The sequence below is a fragment of the Crotalus tigris genome, unplaced genomic scaffold, assembly GCF_016545835.1.
Source record: "Crotalus tigris isolate CLP2741 ecotype Arizona unplaced genomic scaffold, ASM1654583v1 scf7180000020172.164394, whole genome shotgun sequence".
Classification (NCBI taxonomy): domain Eukaryota; kingdom Metazoa; phylum Chordata; class Lepidosauria; order Squamata; family Viperidae; genus Crotalus; species Crotalus tigris.
In genome coordinates, this window is record NW_024097889.1 from 51,165 (window position 1) to 77,815 (window position 26,651).

Sequence of the window (26,651 nt, forward strand, 5' to 3'; positions counted from 1 at the left end):
TTTTTTATTTAAAGAACAAAACACAAAAACAATAGCAATAGTGATGCATACATACATTGTGGAAGTGAAGGAAAAAAACATATCAGTAAAAAGAGCTGGAACAAAAAGATATAAAAAATAAGTTCACACATTACAATTCTATATGTACTTGCAAAGGCAAAAATATAATATTGTAATCACATTCTTTAGGGCAAAATTATTCAAAACAAATATATTTCTGACACATTTACATAGCTATTTTTAAATTTAATTTATAGCTGTATAAATGTGTCCCATGTTTCAATTGCATTTATCCATACAAAGTCTTCATCTATAGGCTCATAGTTGATGGCCAGTCAGATTTTCCCTCCGCTGAGGGGAAAGGGCCATAAATTTATCTTTCCAATATTGCTTAATACTGAGTCAGCCCTGAGCTTATGAGTCTTTGGGACTCTAACATACAGACAGTCCTTGACTTACATTTCTTTAGTGACCATTCAAAGTTACAACAGAACTAAAAAAAAGTGACTTCTGACCGTTTTCATAGTTACGACCGTTACACCATCCCCATGGTCACATGATCAAAATTTGGGCGCTTGTCAACTGGCTCATATTTATGACGGTTGCAGTGTCCCGGGGTCAACTTTATGACCAGCAATGGGGAATCCAGATTCACTTAACAACCCTGTTACTCACTTAACAACTGCAGTGATTCACTTAACAACTGTAACAAGAAGGGTTGTTAAAATGGGGCAAAATTCACTGAACAATTGTCTCACTTAGCAACGGAAATTTTGGGCTCCGTGTGATCATACATCGAGGACTGCCTGCACTAGAGTAGCTTGGCATCCTACAAATTTAATAGCTAATAATACTGTCATCCAAAGAGGGTTGGAGGGCAGCAAGGGGGAACTGGGGCTGGGCCAACAGGGTGGGGTGAGGGGTGGGGAAGCCCCATCCGCTCTGCAGAAAACCCTCTCTTCGCAGAACCGGTTCCTGGTGTTCAAAAACTTGCGAGCTGCTGATCTAGAACAGGGGTCTTCAAACTCGGCCCTGTTTATGACTCATGGATTTCAACTCCCAGAATTCCTCTGCCAGCATGCCTGAGGAATTCTGGGAATTGAAGTCCATGAGTCATAAAAGGGCCGAGTTTGAAGACCCCTGATCTAGAAGGTGAATTTAAAGAGAAAGAATGGGAGGTGAAAGAATCCAGTGTTTTGCTAGGGCGCAGTTCAAAACAAATCACATTTTCATCACTACATATTAAGATTCTTAGGAATCTTGTCAGTTATCAGTGGCTTTCTTTGAAAGCAGTGTTCCTGATTTTTGGGAGGACAGTGCCCCTCAATATTTCAGAGGTGCCCCTGCCGGCTCCACACAATCAGAAGTCCCAGAGGAGGGACAACGGGAAAAGCGGCAAGAATGAGGCTCCAGAGGCACTAGTGGTTTATTCTGCAGTCGATGACCGACATGACCCCTTCATCCTCTAAAACGGGTGGGGAAAGATGTCCCCTTTATGACTTGTGGACTTCAACTCCCAGAATTCCTCAGCCCTCATGGCTGGTTGAGGAATTCTGGGAGTTGAAGTCCATAGGTCTTAAAGTTGCTATGTTTGTAGACTCTTGAGCTACCTGGTCAGCCCTTCTTAGCTCTCTCCCTTCTGAGCTCTTCCACAGTGTAATAAGAATGCATCCCCCAATCCGTTCCCTGTACCCTTAAAGACACAGGAATCAAGTGCAAAGCAATAAAGAAACACAAACTCCATTTTCTCTCTCTCTCTTTAAGGTCCCTCAGGGGTGTCACATGTCACAATGTTGCAATCCTAGACTGAAAGGCTCAGGCAACTGTGAAAGCTTTAATTTAGATTTAAATTAAGCCTGCTTATCTTGAAAGAAAACTTTCTAAAAGGCAACTAATTACGTTTGTTTAAAGGGATTAAACCTTTCCTGTTGTCTTTTTCTCCCTTCCCCCATCCAAACCACCTCCTTTTATAGCCTCTCTGTTAGAGAATTTTAATTTCTCTATTGGTAAAAAATAAATCAGAAGCTCTCACAGTTGACTGCATTTAGCTGATTCAAATAACTTTATATTTGTATAAAAATATTTACAATACCATTCTTCTTTACAGCAACATATCTTAATGAAGACTTCTTACAGAGACAGACCAGAGATAAACCTTGAGACTGGAAATCCAGCTCCTAACTCAATACTCTTTTTGCACAGACTGAGTAGCACTTTCCTCACGTTGGCTGATTGAGTTACCACATGACTCTTCCTGTTCATGAATATTCCAACACTCCTCCCTTCATGACAGGAAGAGACATCAGACCTATTGACTTTACACATTTTCCATAGTGAACATCACCCAGTGGTTTAGTCATCATGTCTGCCAAATTATCCTCAGAAGAACAATGATCAATTGTAATCAATTTTCTTTTTACAGCTTCCCTGACATTACAATACTTAATGTCTACATGTTTACTTCTGTTCTTCACCCTGTCACCAGTTGCCATTTTTATACAGGCAGCATTGTCTTCAAATACCTTTACAGATTCTTTTACATTAATATTTAAATCTTGCAACAACTGTACATACCATGTTACTTCAGAACACAATTCAGATAAAGCAATAAACTCTGCTTCCGCTGTTGAAATAGCAACAGTTGTTTGTTTTCTGGACTTCCATCCAATCAGAGTCCCTCCAAACAATATTATAATCCCAGAATTTGATTTCCTTGTGTTTATGTCATTTGCATAGTCACTATTGACATAACACTTTAATTTCAATTCCTCAGTAATCTGTATTTGAAGACCCAAATTTATAGTTCCCTTTAAATATCTGAGAACCCTTTTTACACCCATCCAATGTAACTTTGTAGGTGCAGCAGTAAAACGATTCAAAATGCTTACTGCACAAGCTATGTCTGGTCTGGACCACGGTGATAGATATAACAAACTCCCTATTGCTGAGTGATATATCTCTTGATCACAGGTTTCACCTTTGTCCGCACTTAAACTATTATAAAAATCTGCATTCATGGGTGTGGGAGCAATATTGCAATCTTTCATATTATATTTCTCCAATAACTGCTCAATTTTTCTCCTTTGACTGAGAATATAACCACCTTTTTCATTTTTCTGTATCTCTACACCGAGATAATTTTTTATTTCTCCCAAATTCTTTAATTCAAATTTCTTTCCTAATTTATCAGCAAATTCTTTGACTTGTGATGCATCCTTTGCGATGAAGCAAAGATCATCCACAAATGATAACAGTAGACAATTCCCTCCTTGTAACTGTCCAGTATATATACAATTATCAGCTTTGCAACTTTTAAATCCAAGATCCTTTAAAGCAGTATCTAAACAGATATTCCAGTTTCTGGCTGACTGCTTCAGCCCATAAATAGCCTTGTTTAATTTATATACGATGTTAGATTTTGCAATTTCATATCCTGGTGCTTGGATCATATAAATTTCTTCCTCTAACTCAGAATTGAGGAATGCAGTTGTGATATCAAAGTGCCAGATTTTATGCTTATATGCCGCTGCCAACGCCAGTGCTAATCTTATACTCTCACTTTTCACAGTTGGCGCAAATACTTCATCGTAGTGCACATTCTTTAATTGTGAAAAACCTTGTGCCACTAACCAGGCCTTATACTGTATATCATTATTTGGCAATACCTTTTTCTTATATACTAATTTACAACCCACAGCTTTGGTTCCCTGTGGCAAAGTCACTGATTTAAATACTTCGTGGTCTCCCATGGATTTCATCTCTTTATCCATGGCCTCCTTCCATCTTTCTTGTTCAGCTTTTGGTAATGCCAACACTTCTTTATAACTTCTTGGCTCATACCACACATTGCAAACCTTTACCTTGCTGGCAGAATACCTGTCAGGCAGAATTCCTTTATTGCATCGCTCTGACCTACGTGGTATTAACTGCTCCTGTGTCTCAATTCTTTCTGGTTTCATGTCTTGTTCAGCCTCTCCTTCCTGAACATCGACATCTTCAATAATGATTTTTCCATCATTAGATGAGTTATTGTCACTAAACAGATCACCGTCATTAAGTGAGACATACCCAGAATTTGCATTAATTCTGTCCCAATTTTGTTCTGCAAAATTAGCAGACCTTGAAATTATAATTCTTTTACTTCCATCGCTAAAGCGATATCCTTTTGACCCTGGCTCATAGCCCACAAACCTGAGCTTTCTTGCCTTTTGCTGTCCCTTTCTTCTGATTGCTTTTGGAATATGTACCCATGCAGTACTTCCAAAAATTCTCAAATGTGCCAGTGATGGCTTTCTCCCATATAGAATGGCATATGGAGTATTATTAATGGAGGAACTCCACAGCCTGTTAACTATATAATTAGCAGTCAATATGGCTTCTCCCCAATATGACCTGCTCAAACCAGAATCCTCCAATAATGAATCTTTCATTGTTTGCAAAACACCATTCCTTCTTTCAGCTACACCATTCTCTGCTGCTGTGTAAGGATTTGTACGTCTGTGTCTTATCCCCAACTGCCCCAACCATTGTTGGAATTTAGTTGACATAAATTCAGTACCTCTGTCAGTTTACAACTGACACACTTGTTGTCTGTATCTTCTCTTTACAAAACTTACCCACTGTTTGAATTGTTGTAGCACCTCTGTCTTTGCTCTAAGCAAATAGCAAAATGAATACCTGCTATAATCATCAACAATTACCAGTACATATTTTGCTCCTCCCAAACTGGCTTGCATAGGTCCCACCAGATCTGCATGGACCAGCTCTAGAACTCTTTTTGTTTGTCTTGTGCTACATTTACTAACTGGGAATGCCTTTGACTTCGATGCTTTGCATACTGCACAGTCCAAATATGTTTTGCATCCCTTCAAATTTAGCCCTTCTGCAAAATCTTGCATTTGCTGCAAAACTTTAAAGCTTGCATGGCCAAGTCTTCTATGTAGAAGATGAACACATGAATCATGCTCTGCAACATTCTTAAATATGTGGGAACATTGAACCTTTTGTCCCTGCAATACATAAAGATTATCTTCCTTTATGCCTTCTGTACAAATATTCCCATTCCTTCTGATGAGACATTTCCCATTTACAAAAATGACCTCAAAACCTTGTTTGTCTAAATTAGACACACTTAACAAATTATGTTCCATCTCAGGTACACAAAGCACATTGGTAAACTTTGATTCCAAATATGGAATTTTTACATTGCCTTTTCCAATGACTTTTGCTTTCTGGCCATTTGCCAAAGCCACAGCTTCTTGTGCTACTGAAACAAACCTGCAAAATAATTCAGAGTCATTAACAATTGTTTGACTTGCCCCACTATCAATTAGCCATTTGTCTCTGTTGTTGCTATTGCAAACGTTTGCAACACCAAAATGCTCCTTTTGCAAAGCAGTCCTTTTTCCTTGCACAAATGTCTTTTTCTGCAAATTGTTCCTCTGCAAACAGTTCCTTTGCAAATGTGTGCTCGCTCCACAAATGTAGCAAGTCTTTTCCCGCTCTCTGCTTGCTCTCTGCTTGCAAAATCTCTCCTTTGTTGCAATTTGGTCTGGATCTGATCTGCTTGTTTCTTCTCCTCTGGAGACTTGCAGTCTGGACCCCCTCCTCAGGAATTTCTCCTCCTCGTGGCTGCTTCTAAAATGGTGTTTTTCCTCCTCATTAAGCAAACATGCCTTTAAAGCCTCAAACTTTAAGTCTTGTTCTTCTTTGCATTCAAATATTGTAGAAACTGTGTCCCAGGTTTTATCTAAACTGTTCAACACCAATAAAAACTTCTGGGACTCAGGGAATTTAATCCCACGTTGTTCTAAGTCCAAAAATAAACTTTGCATTTTATTTAAATGCTGTTTCACAGATTCACCTAGTTGCAAACAGGCCCTGTAAAGTTTTCTTGATAATTGCACTATATTGCATGCAGAAACATTCACATTCACAGCTCTCAACTTCAACCATATCTCCTTTGCAGTCTTTAAATTTGCAACATTTAGAAATTGTGCATCATCTAAATTCAAGATGAGATAAGCCATAGCTTGATCATGGCTTTTCTGATCTGCTGCTGCAAACACTTGTGGTGGATTTTCAACAATATACCACAGCTCTTTTGCTTTCAACAAACATTCCATTTTTGCAGCCCACACAATGTAATTCTTCTAGCCCAAACGAGGCACACAGCTTTTTTTAAATTCCATTGCAGCCATTTTGCTAATTCTGCCTTGTTCTTAAACTTTCTAAACCAGCGGTTCTTAACCTTTGTGTGACGGCGACCCCCGTCACACAAAGGTTATGCGCATGTGCGGCGGCGCGCATGGGGGCGGGCCCCCGCGCGCGGCGCGCATGCGCGGCGGCGCCCCCCCGTGCGGCACGCATGGGGGTGGGGCTCCGCGCACGGCACGCATGCGCGGCGGCGCCCCCGGAGGCGCGCCGCCACCCCCACGCGCGGCGCGCGTGCACGGCACCGCCCCCCCAGAGGCGCAGCGCGCCCCCGGAGGGGACAAAATGGCGGGTCGCCACCTTTGGCGACCCCCGAAAGAGGTCGATCGACCCAAATGGGGTCGCGACCCATAGGTTGAGAACCGCTGTTCTAAACCAACGGTTCTCAACCTGTGGGTCGCGACTCCATTTGGGGTCGAACGACCATTTCACGGGGGTCGCCAAACAATGCGATCCGCCATTTCCCCCCCCTTTTCCTTAGCTGTGCTACTCCCTCTTATTCTATTGGCTTTAGAAAGCCAATAGAATAGACTCTCTTGAATAGAGTCTAATTCTATTGGCTTTCAAAAGCCAATAGGAATTGTCCAGGGCTGTCTCTGCCCTGCTGAGCCTGCCAAAAGCCCCAGTCTGCAAACGGTGCTGCAAGGGGAACAGTCTGCAGAGCTTCCCTCCCTGTTGAGCAACTAAAAAGTAAGTAAAAGAGGGCCGCGGTGGGAGGTGGGAGGCCAATGGGTGCAGGGAGGGTTGCTGGCATGCGTGGGGCCCGGCAGGTGCATCCGGGCCTGCCTGCCACCGCCCCTTGCCGGCTATGCCTCAGCCAGCGCAGGGGGCGGCACTGCGCATGCGCGCCGTGCCGCGCATGTGTGCCGCGTGCTTATGACCGGGGTCGCCAGTATAAAAAGGTTGAGAACCACTGTTCTAAACACAGGCAATTTCTTCCAGCTTTAAATTACAATGCAGTCCTTAGTAAGCTCTGGGCCTATAACCTGTTAGAGAATTTTAATTTCTCTATTGGTAAAAAATAAATCAGAAGCTCCCACAGTTGATTGCATTTAGCTGATTCAAATAACTTTATATTTGTATAAAAATATTTACAATACCATTCTTCTTTACAGTAACATATCTTAATGAAGACTTCTTACAGAGACAGACCAGAGACAAAACTTGAGACTGGAAATCCAGCTCCTAACTCAACACACTTTTTGCACAGACTCAGTAGCTCTTTCTTCACATTGGCTGACTGAGTTACCACATGACTCTTCCTGTTCATGAATATTCCAACACTCTCCTCTCCTCCTCCCCCTTTTTCTTCAGTTTACCTCCAGCTCCGAGCTGCTTCCGGAAGCGTCAATCAGCTGGAGCCAATCAGCTGGAGCCCTGCTGGCTCCTGGGGCTTCTGCCGAGCCCAGACAGTCATGCAGCTGCTCGGCTCGCTTAGGCTCATTCCCCTCCCCTGCTACACTTGGCTAGCATTTGTGTACCACCTGCCACGTGGCAAAGTACCACAGATGGTACGCGTACCACCAGTTGAAAAGCCCTGTACTACAAGACCTCCAAGGTCCCTTCCAGCTCTATTCTATTCTAACTCAAGCGGTTCATCTTAGCTTGCTGTATCAAGCAGGCCTTCACCTCAAACCATATATTTACTTCTTCTGCCATAACAGCTTTGTGAATACAGCCACCTTGTTTCGATATCCTTGTTTACCACATTGTGTTGAACTCAGCGGACATTTTGCTACTTGCTAAATATCTGAGCAGTTAAAAAGCTTACAAATATCCAAATACATTTGCAAACATTTCATCAATTCAATTGCAGTCCAAATAGCTCAGCCAGAGCCAGGAAGTTGACATCGTGACATGAACAAAGAGCCACGTGGGAATGTTTCCTGTGCTCCCATCTCAATTGACAGCATCGTTTCAGACTGCAGAGAAAACATAGGACAAACAATGATCAATTCAACACTGCAGAAGGACAGCAAAGTGACAGACCTGCAATGACAAAAAACATCTACTTTTGTTCCTGGATGAGGACAAACCCGGAGGCCAAGATCTATCCTGGTCGGTGACTTCAAGCTGGAGTGTGACTCTGACTAATTAGAATTGACCTTGACTTTTTTCTTGGGATCAGCTGTCCCCCAGCTCAAACTAATATGGGTTTTATTTAGGTGGTGGAATCAAATAAAATGTACCAATAAAGGAGTATATTTGTTGCTCTGGCTTGGGAATTCTGGGGGATGAAGTCCACACATCTTAAAGTTACTAAGGCTGAGAAGCATTGCTTTGAGAAGGTCCTTGGTGCTCTCTGAGTTTGCTTGCTTTCTTGCAGACGTTTCATTACCTAACTAGGTAACATCATCACTGCTGGTAAGGAGTCTCGTTTGCTGACAGCAAGCTCAGAGAACATCAAGGACCCCTCAAAATAAAATGTTTTGGCTTGACAAGGGGGAGGGAGGTAGAGAGAGTTTCCAACTTATGACCATAATGGAGCCTGCCCATTATGGTCCTAAGTCATGGTGGTCGTAAAACAGGTCACCCATGTGACCGACCCAATTTTACAACTTTTTTTTGAGGCAGTCAATTGTTCACCATGGGCTGGTTTTGTGGAAAACTGCAGGTTTTCGACAAAAACATCACAAAATGTGGTCATGACTATGGAGATTCTCAGTCATCCAGGTCATGGTTATTCTAAAATTGTTTTTCCAGGAGGCAACTGGACTTTCTTGTTTTTCTTTAAAGATGTTTCACTTCTCACCCAAGAAGCTTCTTCAGCTCTGATCAGATGGTGGGGAATGGAAGGATTTTTATTCCTTGCAGACAGCTGGTCATTTGCATTCTTCCAAGTGGCCTCAACGACTCTCTAAAATAGTGGTTCTCAACCTTTTTAATGTTGCAACCCCCAACTGGTCGTACGTCGAGGACTACCCAACCGGTCGTAAGTCGAGGACTACCCAACGGGTCGTAAGTTGAGGACTTTCCCTGCCCGGGAGCACCACGCATGCGTGGTGCTGCCCCTGCACCAGCCGAGGCGTAGCTGGCAAGCGGCAGAGATGGCGCAGGCCGACCACCAGCTGGGCCACCAGCTGGCCCAGCCCAAGGGAGGTAAGGCACCCGCCGGGCCCTACGCGTGCCAGCAACTGTCCCTGCGCCCGCCGGCCTCCCACCTCCCACCCCTGGCCCTCTTTTACTTACATTTTTAGTAGTTGCTCAGCAGGGAGGGGTGGAAACTTCCAGATAGCTCGCCTTCACTGCAGACAACTTGCAGCACCATTTGCAGAATGGGACTTTTGGCGGGCTCAGCAGGGCAGAGACAGCCTGGACAATTCCTATTGGCTTTTGAAAGCCAATAGAATTAGACTCTATTCAAGAGAGTCTATTCTATTGGCTTTCAAAAGCCTATAGAATAAAAGGGAGTAGCACAGCTAAGGAAAAGGGGGAAAAAATGGCGGACTGCGTTGTTTGGCGACCCCCGTGAAATGGTCGTTCGACCCCAAATGGGGTCCCGACCCACAGGTTGAGAACCACTGCTCTAAAAGAAGGCAAATAACCAGCTGTTTGCAAGGAGTGTAAATCCTCCCAGTTCCCACCATCCAGTCAGACGGAGGAAGCTTCTTGGATGAAAAGCAAAACATCTTCAAAGAAAAACAAGAAAGCCTCATGAAAAAGCACCTTTAGGAAAACACGGTCATGTGACTGCAGGAAGCTGCAAACAGCCATAAGTGCTATGGAGAGGTGGGAGGTGGGGAAGATGGGCAGCCCTTAATATTTTGGAAGCTGGATGTAAGTACCTCTGAGGAGGTCCGTTGTAACTTCAAATGGTTCCTGAGCAACTGGGCATAAGTGGAGCTCTACCTACAGAAAAAAATGAGAAGACAGAAATGACCAAAATCAGCCAAGTTAAGGAGATTGAGAAGCCTTTTTTGACTCTACAGTCATCAGGAACTGAACTTGATTCGGTGCCCTCAAATTTATTTAATTGCAATTCGCAGGAGACCAGAAAAGGAGCAGCAGCCAACACCACAATCGTCTGTTCCTTCTTAAGGCTTCCAAAATGAGGTCTTGAACAATCTGGGGACAGCTCTCCCCCTCCCAGAAGAGGCTGCAGGAATCCCTGATTGTGGGAGAGAAACTCCTCTCCTTCTCCAGTGCCAGCATTCAGTTCAACCTGGTCAGAACTGGCAGCTGTTTTGCTGCAAAAGGGAGAAAAAGAGGGAAGTTCCCATCTAGTTGTATAATGGGAAGCTTCTGCTCCCTGTTGATGGGTCAGCTCCCTGAGGAGATGAATTCCTGGATATGTTCTTCATCTCTCTTCTAGACTTCTCTTTTTCGCTTCTCCTCCGTCCCTAAGTACCACCACCATGAAGGATTTCCCCTCCAGCCCAGCCATCTCCCCCCTTCTCCTTCCACATCTCCTCCCCCCCTCACCCCATCATTTCTCAGGGAGAACCTCCATTTCTGGGGTCAAAGTTGCTCCCGGCTCCTTCCCTCATCTCTCTACTTCAGAGCTGAGGGTCCAAAAAGACAGAATTGGAGCCAAGTTGTCACAGCAGAGAAGCTGAGTGGAGGGGCGCCAGTGTATAACCAGCTTGGTCTAGTGGTGAAGGCACCAGGTTAGACACTAGGAGACAGTGAGTTCTAGTCCAGCCTTACATACGAAAACAGGCTGGATGAATTTCAGCCGATCACCAGGAAATGGTGAATTCTAGTCCCGCCTTAGGCATGAAAGCCTGCTGGGGCTAGTCACTCTCTCTTTCAACCCACCCCACCTCACAGGATTGTTTTTGTGGAGAAAACAGGAGGAAGAAGAGTACTATGTTTGTTCCCCACAATGAGTTACTTATAAATAAATACAAAGTAATTGTCAAGTTTCGAAGCATGATTTTACTGGTGTGATAATTATTGCTTTTCAGGTGCCAATGAACTCCGGGAGGGGGGAGAAAGGAAGGGTTTGGAATGCAGTCATCAAAGATTCAGAAGCTAGACCGTGAGACTCAAGGACATTACACCAGGTGTTTGACCAAACCCAGAGACACTTTCTCATAACAATATTTTTCTACTTGATTGGGCTACGTGACCTGACCCAGAGGGAGGAGGGAGAATTCCATGCTTTTCCTATATCGATTTGAGAGGGATCTTGCCAGAGCTGGTTTTGCTTTCATGTGTGCCGAAATGATGTACTCAATAAAGTTTTACATTAAGAGATTGGAATTTCTCGAAGGTGTTTGCTTGGTTGGGTTCGTCAGTCAGAACCTTGACAGTAATAAAATAAAATAATAAAGATGGGATACAAAATTTAAACGGACAAACCTACCTGAAGGGCTCCAGGCAGCCCATAATATTTTTATAGCAGGCTGAGAAAATTTTGAACCTGGACTGTTCCCCAATCCTACCCGCCCGTCATTCTTACCGACATCTTTGCTTGCATTTGTTCTCAGATTCCTTTCACAGCCTGGACTTTGATTCTCGCATGCAAAACACAAAAATATTTGCTAATAATTCTACTCACGAGAAGGGTCATTCCTGGGATCATCCTCTCCTCTCCTGAATCCTAGATTGCAGAAAGAGAGAGCAAAAAAAGGAGATGTTAGGAGAAAAGCTCAGGGGAAGGCAGTCAACGATGGGAAGGCGTAAAACTTTCATGACCTCACTTCAAAAGATGCATATTGCAAAAGGTGGTGCCTTTTAACAAAATGTGTTAATCTGAAAAAGGGTTTCTAAGATCTGGGGGGGGGGGGAAATAGGACTTTAATGTTCACCAGAAGGAAGACTGATGGGAAGGCCTGGAAAAAACCCAGAAACATTGGGAGGAAAACAGTTTGTCCGTTTTTTTACAAATGGCTTTGGGAAAAAAAGGAAAAAAAACAGAACATCCCCTCCTGTTTTTCCCCATTTTTTCTGGGTTTTTTTTTCCAGGCCTTCCCATCTCTACTGGGGACTAACCAAATCTCAGGGAGGGGAGGTTATTGCCCTGTTTCCAAAAGGAGGAGCAGGAACAGAGACGGTACCCTTTCTGGATCCAACCAAAAGACATTGCCGACGCATCAGGAATCAAAGCATGCCAACCTCACACGGCAACGGGCCTTCCAAATAGGATCAAATCAGTCCCTCTCTTAGGACAGAGAATCCCAGGATCCTGGCTTTGATACAAATGGATCGTGTTAAAGATATTCAAATTTAGTCGCTGGAGCAGTGGGGTTGTGCAGTGAGCCAAACAACACAGGGGTTGTTTTCAACATCCAGCTTGAGGATCCAAATAAATCATCAGATTCACTCTGTTTTTGAAAATCTTACTGTTTATTGAATACACGGCATGGTAACGTCAAAGCAAAATTAACTTTGAGGTTCCCAGACACCAATTCATAGAATTAAACCAATAAAACAAATATACATACATATAGACATGGATTGGGGTTTTTAATTCCTAGTCCATGTCTATATGCATGTATATTTGCTTTTATGTATTTCCAGATTTTGGGGAGGCGATATGTCAAGAATGAAACTTTGGCAGCTATGTGCCTGTTCATTTCAACTTGCCATTTCTTTAGGCGTCATGTATATTTGTTTTTAACTAGGTACTGATTGGTTTGAGTGTGCTGGCTCCTGCCTGAGGCAAACTGCACTGTGATTGGTTGTTGTGGGTGCGGTGGAGGGGGAGTGTCCGTTTTTCCCGCCTTTTTTCTTCTGTGTGCCTTCTCGGCTCTGTTGTTTACCTCAAGATGCTCCTGTTTCCCTGACTATCTAGTCTGCTGTATATAGAGATGTTAAATATATTTATTTATATAAACCTACATGTTTGTGTCAGCTGCTGCGCAATTCCCTGACAGGATCACCTGATTATCAATGATCAATGGATCATTCCCCAGGAGCGAAGGGAAATGGAGAAAGCAGCAAGCAGAAGCAGCAGCTGGGAGGGGAGGAAGATTTTCATTGAAGCCCTTCTGTTTGAACAAAGCCTTTGAGAGGGATAGAACTGGAATGCCTCTTCCCGACTCAGAAGAAGACAGGACTGTCAGCTGAACTGAGAGTGGAATCCCAGCAAGAAGCTGAGATCTCAGATGCTCCTTAAGTCAGCTGGGAAAACAGGGAAAAAGGAAGCCCAGAAAAAGAAGAGAAACAGTTTGGTCTAGTGGTTAGGGCACTGGGCTAGAAAGCGGAAGACCATGCTTGAGATCAGGTCCTGCCTTAGCCACGAAAGCCAGCTAGGTGACCTTGGGCCAGTCACATAACCACCTCACAGGGTTATTGTTGTGGAGAAAAAAATAGGAGGAAGGTGTGTTGGGTATGTTTACAGGCCTGAGTTATTTGTGAAAATAATAAAGACAGGTAATAAATAAATGGATAAATAAACAAGCAAGCAGCAAGTAAGCAAACAAGGTAGCTAGCTCCCCAAAGGGAGACACATGGGAGAAATTGATCCATCTTTCAATCACCCAGAAAAGGATACTTACTGAGAAATGCCAAGATCCCAGAAATTGCACACACCAAGATAATGCCAGCCACACTAACACCGATGATGAGCCCCAGACTGGAACTGGATTCTGGAACTGGATTGGGGGAAAGAACAGATCACTCCATGGGACCACAAAAGATCTACTTATTGGGGGAAAAGATCTCAAACAGCGAGAAAGATAAGGGATCTACCAAGTTAAGAAATGTCAGATGTTTTTATGTCATAGGAGACGTGTAGAATAGACTAGACTAGACTAGACTAGACTAGAATAGAATAGAATAGAAGCAATGGATGGAAACTGATCAAAGAGAGAAAGAACAATTAATCAGTGGAACAACCTGCCTCCAGAAGTTGTAAATGCTCCAATACAGGAGGTTTTTAAGAAGAGACTGAGCAACCATCTGTCTGTAATAGTATTTGGTTTCCTGCCTGAGCAGGGATTGGACTAGAAGACCTCCAGGTCCCTTCCAACTCTACTACTATTTATTGTTGTTGTTGTTATGATTATTATATATCTGGGCACAATTTCTCTTCCATAATCCTCCAGCTGTAAAAAGCCCAGCCTTTCCCTCCCTGTAGCCTCTCACCCTTCAGGTCCAGATCCAGAGGCTGCTGCAAGCCATCGTGCTCCACGTGGCACCGATAGCGGCCCCTCTCCTTGGGATCGATCTGGATTCCGAGCGAGTAATAGTAGGTCCCATCAGAGTTGGGGGCCAGAGACTCATGGAAGGTGTCTTGCAGCCAGAATTCCCCATCCCTCGTCCAGGAGGCATCGATCCCCCTGGGGTAGAAGCCGTAGATTCGGCAGACGTGCCTCTCCATACCATCGGCTTCTGTCCTGCTGCTCATCGTCACCACTGGAGGAACTGGGGAAAAAAAGGGATGTTAGAATCAAAATTGAGCCTCTCTGGAAATTAGCTTGACATGCATCGCAAGTGCAACCAGAACTAGGAGTCTCCAAATAAATCAAGCTCCTTTGAACAATTTCTTTCGGCCAGAAAAACAAACATAAAAGCACTTTATTAAATACAGCTAACTCTCAACTTACAACATTTAGTGATTGTTCAAAGTTACAACAGCACAGGAAAAAGTGACTTAGTTTTTCACACTTACAACCATTGCAGCATCCCATAGTCACATGATCAAAATTCAGATGCTAGGCAACTGACTTGTATTTATGATGGTTGCAGTGTCCAGGGGTGATATGATCACCTTTTACGACCTTCCGACAAGCAAAGTGAGTGGGGAAGCCATATTCTCCTAACAACTGTGTTACTCATTTTAACTGCTATGATTCACTTAACAACTATAAGAAGTCGTAAAATGGGGCAAAATTCACTTAACAAATTTCTTGCTTCTCAACAGAAATTTTGGGCTTAATTGTGATTGTTAAGTCGAGCTGTATTATTATTTTCTCTGTTACCTTGCAAGTACACTGAGTGTTTCTGTCCCAGAGACAAATTTCTTGTGTGTCTAATCACCTGTGGCCAAATCAAGTATTCAATTTGATTTGATTTGATTCAAATGAACTCTTCTGGTCCTACTTCCTATCTGGGTTACTGTCATTGTTCCGACTAATGAAACACTTCAAAGAACTTCAAGGCATTGTTTATCCTAAAAAGTCTTTAATCGTGAAACAAAGTGTCGGCACAGCATGGTGGATGCCAAGATCTGAATTCTCCTCCCCTGAGCACATAATATTCAATCATAATTCCTTCCTCTAATTTGCAGTCATAAATCACGTTCTCCAATCAGTTTGAAGGGCAAAGTTTCCCTTCCATTCTGTAGCCCAAGGTTTCTTATCTTAACTAATCCCCACACACATTATTTCTTCTCCCCTCCCAGCATCATCTAATTTAACTCTAAAAGTACCACACATCTTATACAGAGAGTGGCTGCCTCTTCATATTTTGTCAAAGCAAGAACATCCAATGTTAGCAGCACTGACAATTACCTTACAAGACTGACACTACTATTTCCACTTCTAGAGACTGATTTTTAAAAAAAAAATATCAGAGAGGGCTAAAAACAGGGGCAGCATCAAGGCTGCAATCGCTTGGATGACTCCCCAGATTCTTCCTTGGAGATCTGGAACTTGGTTAAATAATGACTCTGAACAGCCAGCCAAAAGAGAATCAGAGGAGGCTTCAGCAAAGAGGAGGAGGAACTGCCCCCTGCACCTTATCCGAGAGCACACAGAGCAGAGAAAAGGCAGGCGCAATGGAGGTCAGCCAGATTACGCGGGAGGAGAAGGCCCTGCCCGTCTTGATAGGCTGCACTGGGAAGCTAGGTATTTAAGACAGCAGAAATAGGAAGGCGTTACTGGGAACGTGCTAGTTTGCCGGCTGTTTATTTACTCGTGCTTCCTGCTTCACTGTGTTTGGAATCATGCCTTGGAGACTCTGAACCTTTCTTGCTAAGTGAGCTGTCATGTGTGTATTTAATTTTGGCCTGGTGGATTTAAGTTTGTTTCGTGGAGCAACTTTCACTTATTTATGAGCAACTTTCACTTATTTATGGACTATTAACCAGTTGCTTTGTGGACTAATCTTGGCTTGCTTGTGGCTGAGCCTATAGGAACAGTTCTGAATATTGGTAAAGGGAATTACTGGGGAACATTAATAAACTCACTAAACCACAGTTACCTGGGTGTGAGTGAGTGGGGCAGCACATCGCCTGACGATTGCCAGCAGAAAACAAGCTGGGTCATCTGGCCTGTTCTTTGCCAGAAAACCTACACAGAAAACACTTGCAACATTTAAGCAGATGCAGCTCCCATACTTTCTCTCTGGCTGTTTCTCCATACCTTCCCTCAAGGATGTCTCCGATCTGTAGTGGTCGTTCTTCTGCAGCCACTCCGTGCAGATGGTCTCCATGAAATCTGTGAAACGCTGATTGGCGGCAGTTTCAACCCTCCGCTTCATCTCCTGAGCTTCTTTGTCAACTGCTGTCCAGATGCCGGTCGCCATCTCGTAGCCAAGGAAATGCCGCCCATCATAGCCATACTGCCAGCGGCCGCTCTTTTTCCCATCTTCCCCCACTTCACAGAAGACCATCAACTGGACGATGTGAAAGCCTAAAAGAAGCATCCCAAGGTTAGGAGGAAAAGCTCTCTAGGAAATCAGAGAAAGCCACTTCCTGCTGGAGCTCCAGATTCTGTGACTGCTGAGACAAGAAAGCAAGAAAGACAAGGATTGCAGGAAGAAATCTTGAAGGCAAGTCAAGGTTGAGACAGAATTTGGGATCTGTAAGACAGATTTCTCACTATAAAGGAACTCTCTATAAACAACGCTGGGAAATTCCTCATACAGTTCAAATTTCCTTAATTAAGATAGGATTTCTTAGAGGCTCACATCTCCCGGCACTGGAGTGAAGTTGCCTTTCCTGAGATCACTTTCAGATAACTCAAAATTGTGAAGGCAAAAGATTATTGTTAGCATTTGTGGATGATATTTGTTACAGATGTTGAGACTCTAGAAAGAGTGCAGAGAAGACAACAAAGATGATCAGGGGACTGGAGGCTAAAACATATAAGGAACGGTTTTAATGAAGAGAAGAATGAGGGGAGACATGATAGCAGTGTTCCAATATCAGGGCCTGCCCCAAAGAACAGGGGGTCAACCTCTTCTCCAAAGCACCTGAGGGCAGGACAAGAAGCAATGGATGGAAACTAATCAAGGAGAGAAGCAACCCAGAACTGAGGAGAAGTTTCCCGACAGTGAGCACAATTAACCAGTGGAACAATTTGCTTCCAGAAACTATGAATGCTCCAACACTGGAAGTTTTTAAGAAGACTGGACAAAAATTTGTCTGAAATTGTATAGGGTTTCCTGCCTGAGCAGGAAGTTGGACTAAAAAATCTCTAATGTCTATTCTATTCTATTCTATTCTATTCTATTCTATTCTATTCTATTCTATTCTATGTTGTTGCTATGAAAATTATACGGATGTACAGGTAGTCTGATGACTGTTAGCTTTAGCGACTGTTCAAAGTTAGATGGGCCTCCCCAAAGGTACTTACAATCTGATTCCGAAACCAACAGCTATTTCCCTCCCTGTGGTCACATGACTGTATTTCAGGCACTCAGCAACCACTGTGTATTTACCGCCAATTGCAGCTTTCCATAGTCATGTGATTGCAATTTGTGGACATTTTTTGCCCCAAACTGGCATTTTCTTCCAATTTTTGGCAAAAACAGCCCATGATCATATGGGAATTAGGGAGGCGGATCGTCTTCAGAGACAGAATGGACTCCTTCCCAGTCGATTCCAGCCTGACTCCAAGGTTGCTGAGCCCTGAGAATGACCCACTATCCGTCCTGTACCTCAGCATTCTCAAAACAACCTTTTAGCACTGTATTGGCTGCCGGTGGACTGGTCAGGGAGGTTGGGTTTTTGTGGGGGAAGAATAGGTTGGTGCTTTGCGCAGGAATGTTAGATTCCACTTGGCCTTACTGCCACCACTGTCTCTCCGTAAAAGTTCTTTTGCTTAACCACATGGCATCAAGTTGTCCTTTCCTGGCTTCCCCTTCTGGTTCGTGGCGGTGCAGTCGGGCGAAAGGGTCGTCTCTTTGCCGACCGAGTTTCCCCTGCCAGTAGACCCCTGAGAAGGTCGAAAAGACGCTCTGGAGGAGCATCTACTGTTGAGGAGGCTTCTTCGATAGTTGCAGAGGAGCGGCGGCATCCTCTGTGCACCGAGTATCTCCTTTGGGCCAACAGGGTAAAGATCGGCCAGTAAAATGGCGGATCATTTAGCTGCGCCAACTGCAAGCCACAAGATCAGCTAAGCAAATGGACCCATCGTGGAGAACTCGATGAGACTTTCCTTTCATCTCTATTTTCTTTATGCCTGTGAAAAGTCTTTTTTTTCCTTGGAATTACTCCCTTTTCTGGTGAAGCGGCTTTTTAAATGGGGGAAGAGAAGCTCAAAGGATTAAATTTATTTTTGTTTTAATGGTTGATTTTATTTTTGGATACTGGGAGCCTCAAGAAAGATTTTCATAATATTTGGAGAATACTGTTTGCTTTTATCTTTATGGTGTCCGGAAGGATTGAATATCTGACTAATCTTGATTATTTTCTAGGGGACATTCTCTGATAAATCTATTCACTGCATTAGCTATTTTTTCTTCACTGGAAAGGGTTTCATTTTGTGCAAAGGAAAAAGATGAGGAAGCTGGCAGGAGATGGATATTGTGATCATTTTTTAAATATAGTCTCCTTTAAAAGGATAAGGATTTTAAATATAATAAAAATGGAGGAAACTGGTGCAGATCTTACTTATAAGTACATTCTGGACAAAATTTTGGAAAATACGGAGAAGATAATTGCTTGCTCAAAGGAGATTTCTTTGTATCGACAAGGCAAAATACAAGGATTAAGTGAAACATTAGTTTATAAACAAGAGACTTGTGCTCCGCTTATAGAGTTGGAAGAAGTAAACGCACAGTTGGACTATCAATCGATATCAGAAAAAAGACTTGATACCAATGGACAAAGGACTTATGATAAGGAACTGGAGGACTTTGTTTCAGAAGGACAAGTTGGCCTGCAGATGCCATTTGACTTTGAGATAGAGAAAAAAACATGGGAAGAAGAGGAAAACTCGATCAAAGAGGACGATGTAAAAGAAAGGATTTTAATTGAAATTTATTCAATCTTAAAAGAAAGGGGAAATGATGTTCTGCTACAAGTTACCCAGATTAATTATAATTTTCATATTAACTTTAAAAAATGCACAATGGGAGCTTTCCTTTTGGAGTGTATAATGTGGCAGGCGGACGCCCGATTATGGAAACCTATTTGGAATAGAAAGAAACCCAGAATAAGATATAAATATTAAATCTGATTATAGTAATGTGGTAAAGGTTTTATAGTGATCTGGATTGATTTAGATTTGGACTTTGTTAAAAGGGCTTTATTTGTTTTTAATATTAGAGATGGTAAAATGAGAAAAGAATTGAAATATGGGAAAAGATGGAATTAATTATTGGAGATTTGGAGAAACAGTGAAAAATAATAGAATATTGTGAGAAAAAGAAGAATTTATTTTTGGAGTTAATAATGCTTAAATAAAAAAACACTTGGGGCACCTGAATAGTAAATGAATATGTTAATTTAAGATTAAATATTTGCAAAATTAAGAAAGCATGATACAGGATCTTTGGGATAGATTATGTGTTTTTGTAAATTTTTATTGATTAATGAAATATATAGAGAGTGATATGTATGCAATGAAAATTTGTCTTAGAAATGTTTTAATGAGCTTATAACAATATAAATAGATAATGTTAGCCTATTTTGAATAATACAACCTGGATGAAACGTTATATTAGTGAATGAATTGGTTTTAGAAAGATATTGATTTTATTATATATTTTTTTAAATAAATGGAGAGTTTTTTATGTTTAAGTTTAAATGTGTGAAGAAATATAGGTTTCTATAGATTGAAAACTTTTTATGGATTAATGCAGTTGATGGTTAGACATAGTAATAATAATAATAATTATTATTATTGTTATTATTATTATTATTATTGCATTGACAGATTCGTTATTAGTCAATTGCAAAAGGCGGCCTTACTAGGAACTGCTTCCATCCTGCGACGATATCTGTAATACCATCAAACATCCACATCTGCCTATCCCAGGTCATGGATAAGGACTCGATAGGTAGACAAAATGCCAAATCCAGTCTGAACATCTGGCTGACTGTGCGATGATCCATAATAATAATAATAATAATAATAATAATAATAATAATAATAATAAAGTTGGAAGGCACCTTGGAGGTCATCTAGTCCAACCCCCTGCTCAGGCAGAAAACTCTATACCATTTCGGACAAATGGCTGTCCAGTTTCTTCTTAAAAACTTCCAGTGTTGGAGCATTCACTGCTTCTGGAGGCAGGTTGTTCCACTGGTTAATTGTTCTAACTGTCAGAAAGTTTCTCCTATTAATTTGATTATAACATTCTATATAGATAGAGAGGGATATTTTTCAGAAATATTGTGTATATATTTACCATGTTATTGTTTGTTTTTTTAAAAAAATTGATCACCATGTTTCCACGTGGGTTCTTAAGCTGTGTTGGTGTAAAATGGAAAACTAATAAAAATTGTTTTGAAAAAAAAAAATTGTCCTTTCCTGAGAGGGACAGGAGGGACAAGTCCTTACACTTATGAAATGAAATGAGCGTGCCACGACCGAACAAAATACCTCTTGCACATCACAGAGAGCATTGCCTGTTTTCCCTCGTAAGAATTTTCATTTCCATTAAATAAAGTTCATTCTGATGAAATTGGCTTTTAGTACCCAGTTTCTGGAGAACCCAGAAGGACACAACACAGTGTTCCTCAACTATGGCTCTTTTAAGAGGAGTGGACTTCGACTCCCAGAATTCCCCATTTCCATGGACATTAGGAAGAATACCCCCCCTTCCGTGCATGAGGAGAGCTGCCTGGATAGAAACATCATAAATAAGTCTAGATCAGCGGTTCTCAACCTTTGTGTGACGGCGAACCCCGTCACACAGATGCGCCGCGCATGCGCGCCACCCCGCCCACCTGCGCTGCCCCCGTGTGGTGCGCATGCGCGGAGGTGCCACCATGCGTGGCACGCATGCGCGGCGGCGGCCCCCTGCATGGCGCACATGCGCGGCGCGCCCCCTGAGGGGGGAAAATGGCGGATTGCATTGTTTGGCGACCCCCGTAAAATGGTCGTTCGACCCCAAATGGGGTCACGACCCATAGGTTGACAACCGCTGGTCTAGATACTTGGGTCAATAAATACGCTTTTGCCCCATCCATAGTATGGAGTCTGGTATGTATCTATGGAGATTCTCAGTCAAAGGTGCTTTTTTCAAGGGGCAACTGGACTTTCTTGTTTTTCTTTGAAGACGTTTCGCTTCTCATCCAAGAAGCTTCTTCTGCTCTGACCGGAGGGTGGGGAATAGAAGGACTTATACTCCTTGCAGACCGCTAGTCATTTGCATTCTTTTAGAGAGTCGTTCAAGCCACTTGGAGGTTTACCTGTGTGCTCAGGGACACCTAAGATGTGCAAATGGAGGTGGAGCCTTCTTGGAATTGTCTGAAAGGACTGTGTTGTAGACTGGAGATAGATGATGTTGTATCCCTCCCCCTCTGTTGATGTCGTATCCCTTCCCCTCTGTTCAATTTTGACATAGATGGCTTCGTTGATCCCTCTTTCAAACCAGTGGTCCTCTCTGTCCAAAATGTGGACTTTGCTGTCTTTGAAAGAGTGGCTTTTGTCTTTTAAATATAGATGGACTCCTGAATCTTGTCCTGATGGGTTTGTTCTCCTCTGTTGTGCCATGCATTTGTGAAGTGGTTGTTTTGTTTGTTTTGGTTTACTGTTGTGATTCCTCGCCAGCCAGTGGATCCAGCAGGTGAGTCTGAGGAATCAGATGAGGAGGAGGGATCTGCAGTGACATTAGAGTCAGAGGAAAGCTCTGAGGAGCTCCAAGACTTACAGTTGGACAAGGAGCCTGGCCCTCTACTCACACGCTGGCTGAAACACAGCTGTGCTGGGAGTCTGAGTTAGACAGTGATGAAGAATAGTTGGGAAATATCCAGGATGCACAAAAGCGCAGGCAAGAGAAGCGAGTGGGACAGAGGAGTGAAATGGGGCGGCTCCAAAGGCAAAGGAGAAAGCATTAGGAAACCACGCCTTGGCTGAATTATAAAAGAGAAAGTGTGGGAGGTGCTGTTTTGCCGAAGGCAACCGTTCGTGTTGAGGATCGAGTTTCTGTGAACTGTGTTTGTTTGCCTTGGACATTGACTCAGGTCTGTGAGAATAAAAGGGGTTGGTTTTTTTCTTGCGGTTCCTGCCTGCTTGTTGAAAGAGGGGTTTCTCCTTGTGAGCATAACAAGGACTCACGTAGGCTGGGGCTGAACAGTTACTAACTTATCAACTGCAGTGATTCGCTTAACAACTGGGGCAAGAAAGGTCGTAAAATGGGGCAAAACTCACTTGACAAATGTCTCACTTAGCAACAGAAATGTTGGGCTCGATTTGCTCAGTTTTCTGCACCCCCACACAAAAAAATTCACATTCCTGATGCTTCTCGGTGAGACTGTCATATTTTCATTTTAGACTCGAGCCCACTTGAGTTCTGCAAGAGGGAAAAGGCCAGGGCATCAGCAACCAGCTTATTGTGGGCCAATTGGTCTGATTCATGAGGAAGGCAGGAAGATCCCTAAGAAAATGGAGCTTTCCCCTCTGTCTCCTTTCTTGCAGGATAACACCCACATCTCTCCCACCCCTCACTTACCTCCACTTTGGTTATAGCGTCTCTGGAGCATTTGCACGTCCTCCTGAAAGCGTTTCTCATCTTTTTGCAAAATCCAGGTGTACTTGTTATAGAATCTGGAATCTTCCTTCTCCAGTGTATTTATCCAATCCACTCGAGGATGCATCTTCCTGGTGTGGCTTTCGTAGTGAACGATGAGCTGATCGTCTATATAACGTTCGCCTGTGAAGGGTGGCAGCCCTGGACAAGCCTCCGTCGCAGAAGAGTAGCTCACACGGATTACGTGAGGGGAGGATCCTAGGGAGAAACGAGAGCAGAGCGGAGCTAAGAGGGACTAGAGACGGGTTATAGACTGAGGCTCCAGAGAAGTTGCAGCATGAGGTGCAATATGGGACTGTCAGAGCTGCCATCAAATGCTTAGCATTCGTGACTGTCAGCCTGCCTTGAAGTATGGAGTGAGGGGAAAGTGAAACAGTTGAATGTGGCCCCATCACAAAGTGGACTTTTCCCATAACAAGAAGTATTACTATTGGACAATGTGAACACCCGGTGGGAGGGGGCGAGAGAATCTATTGTTTAATTAAGCGAGCTTTCGAGTGGGAAAGCCAGAACTGGTGTCAACTCTACAAATGAGCATGGCTGCAGCCATTTTCCTTCTCATTCCAGGTTGCCACATAGAACGGAGAGGTGTTGCCCAGGTGCTTCGCTAGTCAAAATAATCTTCTGCCCCATGAGAACGAAGGTCATCGGCTGCTCCGAGACTAGGGACTGGGCGTTTCATAAAAGCCCGCCAAATAATCATATTGGTTGGGACATTTAACTTTGTATTGGGAAATTGTTGCTTGTGTATCCAGACTTGGTTTCACTTTTGACCATGCTGACATTTTGTAACTAATAAACATGTTCTTTGAGGAATTTCGAAGCCTCGGCATTCTGCTTTATTCATCTCTGTCTGTCGGAACCATGACAACTGGTTTTGCGTCTTCTGTGCCAGTGTAAATTTTCAGTAAAGTATTATACTCTTGGTAAAATCATGTCTCAGAAGTTTCTTTTCCTGGAAATGCCAACTGGACAGTTGACATAGGGGAGGAGAGGAACTGGACAGGGAATGTTAACTGGGAAATTTTGGCACATAAACTTCAGCTCTGGCTTTGCTATACTGTAGTCCATTTGGCTTTTAGTAACTTTCACTACAAATGGAGTTGAGGGTCTGCCTTTACTAAGAAACCAAGCTGGGGACAGGTCTGATAAGAGACCTTCACTCCACCCAAGTTATACATTTTGAAATGAATATAGTCCGCGATTTACAGACACAATTGGGACCAGATTTTCCATTGTAAGTTTTTGCAGTCAGGCCCAATTTTATGAGAATTTTTAAAGCATCCATTAAGCAAATCACATGGTTCTTAAGTGAATAACATGATCATTAAATAAATTCAGCTTCCCCAATGGGCATTTTTGCCAGGAATCAGACACTAAAAAAAAAAAAAAGGAAATCTTGATCACATGGCCAGTGCAACTGATGTAAAGCTGGTTGCCAAATGCTCAAACTGCAATCGTGTGTGTGTGTGTGTGTGTGTGTGTGTGTGTGTGTCAGTCATAAATGTGAGCACAGGCCTTAAGTCATTTTTTCTTAGGCTGTCATAACTTAGAGTAGAATAATTACTTTAATACTAGTTTTTATGATGGTTCTATGTTAATGAGCGATATGAGAGAATATGATAAACATTTAAATATAAAAAAGTTTACTGTTAGATATTTATTAAAAGGTATAGGTTATAAAATGAATTGGCACTGTGAGAATATTGATAAATGGGCCAACTTAAAACTAATAGATGAAGTTAATTAAGAAAAAAAATGTAATTGTAACATATTTAAAATTGTTACAGGCAGAAACTATTTGTTTATAAAAACTCATTTAATGGAACAAGATAAATATTAATGAAGGATTGGATGGGACTGGTCTGTCTCACAGATACTTTGAGGAAAAACTAAAAGTGTGTCCATTTTGCTTCATAAAGGATTTCCAATTGATGTACAATACATTACTGATGCAAATGGATGTTATTTAATTTTAAATGCTAAAATAGCAGGACTTGTAATAGCTATGGTTAATGTTAATGGGTGTAATTTAGATTCTATTATGTTTTATTAATTTCTTCAATAATTGAGTGTATTTATGATGAGGTAAAGGAGGGGATTTTAATGAAACATTAGACCCCAAACTGGCTAGATACACCAGCTTGATATACCAGCATTAACTACAAATATGAGTTACCTATCCTACAAAAAACAAGATTAAAATAGCATGGGAAATAATTTGCAAAACAAACTGAAACATTTACGGACACAGAAGGCTAGATATCTACAATTCCATGCAGAGAAATATAGAAAAAGAATGTGAATTAAGTATTGTAATATCATCACGGTCCTCAGTGCTGAGCTTGGTTTTTATGTATGCTTCTTTTCCTTTGACTATGTATACACTTTGATTTTTGTGGGGGGTTCTTAATCGTTATTTTAAAAGCAATAAAACAGTTTCACTTTAAAAAGTAAAAACTATGCAATAGGTGGGCTTGGCATGCTTAGCTGTCCTTCTATATTCAGGAAAGGCAGCAAAGAGAGCCCAGCATGGCCAAACTTTCTGTCCCATTTTTTTTAAAAAAAATATATTTTAAAACATTTAAAGAATTAAAATAAATGACTAAACAACCATTAAAAATACAAAACATCGTGATTGGAAAGTAAAACGCTGGAAAAATCAACAGGGACTTTTCAATTATCATAAATGATGCCATTCATTATTGAGGGGGGTCCTTGGTGCTCTCTCTGAGCTGGCTTGTTCCCTTGCAGACGTTTCACAACCCAGACTAGGACTAGCACTGATGAGGCAACCTAGTTTGGGTCAGGAAACGTCCGCAAGAAAACAAAGGCAGCTCAGAGAGCAGCAAGGAGCCTCTCGTGTCAACCCTGAGTTACGAATATTCTCCTTTATTAGTACAATACATGATTTCATGAATTCAGGGATCCCACCCGAGCATGCTAGTCGCGCCTTCAGGGATGTCAGGGAGGGGTTGGAGGGCAAAAAAGTCACGAACGGGGTCCTATCGCAGGTGGTGCCCATGATCCTGACCTTGCAACCCACCTAATTCCCCCCCTTCCTGACCCAGCTGTCCAAAATAAGCCGTTGCGCCCCTCCAGCTACGCCCCGGGACTCACCGAGGCTGCCCTCCAGAAGGCAGGAAGCGGCGGCCCCGAGAAGCCACAGGAGCCCCCAGCGCGGCCGCATCGCTTCGGCAGTCCCGCCGAGCGGCCGCTTGCAACGAAACTCTCCGCGCTTGCGCTTTGGAACCGGGATGCCCAGATCAGCTGGAACGCTGGAAAATCCCTCTCATTAAGGAGAGTTACGCTGGGAGATAGTGTCGAACGTGACGCAATAATGGAGGGGCGCGGCTAGGGAGGGGCGTGGCCAAGGCTGCGCGGGGTGGGGCTTGCTGGAATCCAGAGGGGGAGAAATATTATGCCCAAAACAGAATGGGGGGGGGGGAATAACACGGTCCGCTTTCACACGAGGCAGGCAGGTGAAGAACGTAATAGCATAGCATAGCATAGCATAGCATAGCATACAGTACAGTACAGTACAGTACAGTACAATACAATACAATACAATACAATGTGATAGGATTAAGTGAATGCTCTTCAAAATTTAATATTGAAAGTAA

At 42.7% G+C, this 26,651-nt stretch overlaps 1 protein-coding gene across 1 annotated transcript; it reads right to left on the reverse strand.

Annotated features, from left to right (window-relative positions):
• Nucleotides 1–7,404: 7,404 nt before the first annotated feature.
• Nucleotides 7,405–26,348, reverse strand: LOC120318301 (class I histocompatibility antigen, F10 alpha chain-like). Its single transcript, XM_039365720.1, has 8 exons — nt 26,149–26,348; nt 22,951–23,226; nt 16,467–16,736; nt 14,248–14,526; nt 13,659–13,754; nt 11,717–11,758; nt 9,999–10,062; nt 7,405–8,135 (listed from the first exon to the last, which is right to left on the reverse strand). The coding sequence occupies exons 1-7, from the start codon at nt 26,216–26,218 to the stop codon at nt 10,022–10,024; spliced, it is 1,074 nt and encodes a 357-aa protein (XP_039221654.1). The 5' UTR covers nt 26,219–26,348; the 3' UTR covers nt 7,405–8,135; nt 9,999–10,021.
• Between the last annotated feature and the right edge of the window lie 303 nt (nt 26,349–26,651).